General features: G+C 33.0%; 1 protein-coding gene across 1 annotated transcript in view; it reads left to right on the forward strand.

The window, feature by feature from the left end:
* The window catches only part of LOC107739086 (annexin A2-like), an 8156-nt gene extending 4892 nt beyond the window's left edge, over positions 1-3264 (forward strand). Inside the window, exons 6-13 of the mRNA XM_016551078.1 lie at positions 256-346; positions 421-500; positions 626-685; positions 1152-1245; positions 1331-1426; positions 2400-2458; positions 2616-2738; positions 2838-3264. Of these exons, the coding sequence (XP_016406564.1) occupies positions 256-346; positions 421-500; positions 626-685; positions 1152-1245; positions 1331-1426; positions 2400-2458; positions 2616-2738; positions 2838-2897 (663 nt within the window). The 3' untranslated portion in view covers positions 2898-3264. The remainder of the gene's footprint in view (positions 1-255; positions 347-420; positions 501-625; positions 686-1151; positions 1246-1330; positions 1427-2399; positions 2459-2615; positions 2739-2837) is intronic.
* The last annotated feature ends 905 nt before the right edge of the window (positions 3265-4169 follow it).

A 4169-nucleotide genomic window follows, 5' to 3' on the forward strand; every position in this document is an offset into this window, starting at 1 on the left:
AATCTTCCAAACAGAAAAGTTAATCAAACACAACACAGAGGGATACAGAACACAACAATATTTTTTCAAGATTGAAAAAATGAAACTGTACAACTGTTCACTTGATAATAAAAAGAAAGAAAAACCTCTGCAATTTCATTAAAAAAAAATTCAAGTGTACGGTTTCATTTTTTTTTTTTTTTTTTGCATAGATAAAATGGGAGTGAAATCTAGATGGTCAAGGTTCTCAAAAGCATAATCTGTGTGTGTTTGCAGGGTCTGGGAACAGATGAAGAGTCTCTGATTGATATCCTCTGCTCTCGAAGCAATGCTGAGCTCATGGAGATTAGGAAGGTCTACAAGGAATGTGAGTATGAGAGTGTTTAAGTGCGTTCATTAGGAGCATGAGGTTGTGATATAAACCTGTGTGTCTCATCGCAGTGTTCAAGAAGGACCTGGAGAAGGATGTGGCTGGAGATACTTCAGGAGACTTCGCTAAACTCCTGCTGGCTCTGGTTGAGGTGGGGTACACTTTTTGTGTGCTTTAACTGATATGCGTCTGAATTAAGATCCCGAGGATTTGGGTTTAATGTAGTATTTGTAACTTCTCAAACCATGATGGACACACGACCATGTTCCACATCAGGCCAAGAGAGCTGAGCCCAGCTCCGTCATTGACTACCAGAAAATCGATGAAGATGCCAGAGTAAGTTCTTATGGTTTATCTCTCAGCACTTAATTGAAACATTAATAACTGAATATAACATTTTAGAAATCACACATTTTTTAGAGCAACAGTGTTTAACTTCAGTTAATTTTTTTAAAACTTCAGTTAAATATTAAACTTAATTATATATTAAATTATTATATATACATATATTCATTAATTTCTATATAATATATTACATAAATTCTAAATTTAATTTATATTATTTATTTACATTTTAAAATATAAAAAAATACACACATTATAAAATTATTATAAATATTATTTATACACTATTTACATTTACTTAAGTAAACTTTCTTAAAAACTAAAATATTTATATACATTTATTGATATATAATAAATTAAGAAATAATAGGAAATAACTGATAATACAAATGACTTATTCATAGAAAAATTTTATTTATATACCATTTATTTATAATATTTAAAATCTTCTGTGCAGGCCCTTTATGATGCTGGAGTCAAACGAAAAGGCACTGATGTGAAGTGCTGGATCTCCATCATGTCTGAGAGAAGCGTTCCTCACCTCCAGAAAGGTTTGTGAGCCTTGTAACCCTTCCTTCCATCTGATAGGATAATAGCACACATAAAATTCATGTGATTTTGTGTTTTCTTTTACAGTGTTTGAACGATACAAGAGCTACAGTCCTTATGACATGCAGGAGAGCATCCGCAAAGAGGTGAAGGGAGATCTGGAGAAGTCCTTCCTTACCTTGGGTGAGACTTGTCTTTGAAGACCCCATGAAACTCAACCTTCCTTCCAGTGTTCATGTATATCCTGTTGAAACAGGAAGTTAGGATGAGATATGGTGAAGTGCTAGACCAATTTTTTTTATAGCTAGCCATTAGCCTTTAACCTTGGACCTAGACATCAAACGAAAACAAAGACGACACTTTAAATAATCAATACATTTTAATAAGTTAGTGCTGCAACAGGAAATGCATAAGCATTAGTGGAAGCCAAGAAACACATGATTAGCAACTTTAATGCTAGTCAGAGGCAGGTGGTGTTTATCATTTCTTACATCAGTTTTGCTGGAAGAGAATTTTAAAATGTGACAGTTTTTTAAATGCGTCAGCCTTTAGCTGTATTTTAGCAAGTATGCTACAGTTCAAGTTTATTTTTAATGGGTTTGAAAAGTCATTTCTGCTCAACAAGGCTGCATTTATTTGATCAAAAATACAGAAAATATTCTTTAAATTTTTTATAATTTTGTATCTGAATAGATTTTAAAATGTAATTTATTCCTGTGATGCAAAGCTGTATTTTCAGCATATTTTACTCCAGTCTTCAGTGTCACGTGATCCTTCAGAAATCATTCTGATATGCTGATTTGCTGCTCGAGAAACATTTTGCATTATTATAAACGATTAAAACAGTTGTTCTGCTTAGTATGGACACTATCAAATGTTTCCTTTGATCAAAAGAAGAGCATTTATTTGAAATAAAAATCTTCTGTAACATTATAAATGTCTTTACTGTCACTTTTGATCAATTGAATGCATCCTTGCTGAATAAATGTAGTACTTTCTTATTGACCGCAGTCTTTTGAATGGACCTAAAAGCCAAGAAAGTCTTTCGAAACTGCTCTAACGTTCATTTTAACCATCAAATCCAATGTTTTTATGAGTGAGAGAGCTAGTATTAACTCAGCAGCCGAATCTAATCTCCACATCTTCTCTTCCTCAGTTCAGTGCTTTGAAAACAAACAGCTGTATTTCGCCAACAGACTGCAAGACGCCATGAAGGTAAAAGGCGTTTCATCTACCAGCACTTTTTATTCTTTCACGAGCACGGAGGAAAGTAACATCTGTAATGTATCTGCTGATGTTTCAGATGTCTTGCAGTAGAATTTCATCATGCGGTTGCGGTTCTCTTTTAATGTGGAGTATTTGTGTCTTTTAGAGCAAAGGAGCGAAGGAAAAGGTGCTGACCCGGATCACGGTGTCCCGATGCGAGGTGGACCTCAAGAAGATCAGACAAGAGTTCAAGGCCCATCACGGGAAGTCTCTGTACCAGACCATTGCCGTACGTTCCTGTGATATTACTATATGCTAATCCTGTGGGATCAGATATTGAGGAGCCTCTAAATATGTATTGCTTTATTTCGGTGTCTCATTTTCTCAGGAGCACACAAAGGGAGACTACCAGCGGGCCCTGTTGAGCCTGTGCGGGGGAGACGATTAAGTCGGCCATCCTGACAGAGTCCGGGAAGGACTACGAGAAGGACTTGAGCTCTGCGCAGATCCAGACTTAGATATCCTGTGCCTGGCCTTGAATATAGTCCCTACCCTGCTGCAGCTTTAGAGACCATTACATCCAGTAATCATGCACCATGTGTTTTCCATTAAGACGGATCACTAAATGAACAGCGTAAGAGCTAAATGTGCCATATATGGTTTCACAGCCCTTTAGAGACAGAATCTCAGCCAGATAGAGTGAATCAGCATAGATACTGGTGTCTTGTTGAAGTTCTTGCATAAAGAACATATACGCTTGTACTTTTACCCTTTTTTCTACACTAGGAAATAAAACCATTCATCTCTGCTGCTTTGCTGCTTTTTTTATTTTTCTCTCTTTCTGTGAAAAACTTCTAACAACCCTGTATTGGTCTTTTTTTTTTTTGTATTTAAATGATATTTAGATGCAATGACCTCTCAAAAATTATTTGGACATTTAAACCACATTTATTAATATCTCTTGCTTTATCATTTAAAGTGTCTTTTTTTTTGTATTGCTTAAAATATGTTTGTGCTCATTTAATTTTAAATATAACATTTAGGGGGTAGGGGATCAATTTCAAATTTTAGATTAAAAAATTTAGTAATAATGATTGTAATGATGTAAAAAATTATTTGGACCAATATTTATTGTGAAAAACTACAATAAATGTTATTTATTAATCATTTTAATTAAAAATAATTGTATTAATTAAAAAGTAATTTGTTAATTTAATCATTTATTTTGGCTTAAACATTTTAAGTATATAGTGTCTTTATATTATCACACTTACTATTTTTTTTTCACACACACCATAATTAGTCTTTAAACCACATGAATGCACATTAATTCATATCTAATCCTTAATCAATTAAATTGTCTTCCAGCTTTGCTTGAAGTGTGTTTGTGCCCATTTACTTTTAAATATTATTACAAAAATGCTTGGTTTATATTTTATCTAATGGAATGACGACGAATGAAATTTTTAAGTTTTCATACTAATACCCAAGAGGTACTAGGGGGTCAATTGCAAATTTTAGATCTTAAAAAAAAATATAAAAAAGCTGTTACTTTGGACCTATATTTATAGTGAAAAGCGCTATACAAATAAGTGTTATTTATGAATAATTTTAATTAATGATATTTTTTATTTCATTAAAAATAAATACAAAAATATTTTGGTTTTAGGAATTTAAACATATTTAAAGAATATATTGTCTTAATATTTATCACTGTAAT

Source organism: Sinocyclocheilus rhinocerous, unplaced genomic scaffold (assembly GCF_001515625.1).
Source record: "Sinocyclocheilus rhinocerous isolate Xijiao unplaced genomic scaffold, SAMN03320098_v1.1 scaffold675, whole genome shotgun sequence".
NCBI classification, from domain to species: Eukaryota; Metazoa; Chordata; class Actinopteri; order Cypriniformes; family Cyprinidae; genus Sinocyclocheilus; species Sinocyclocheilus rhinocerous.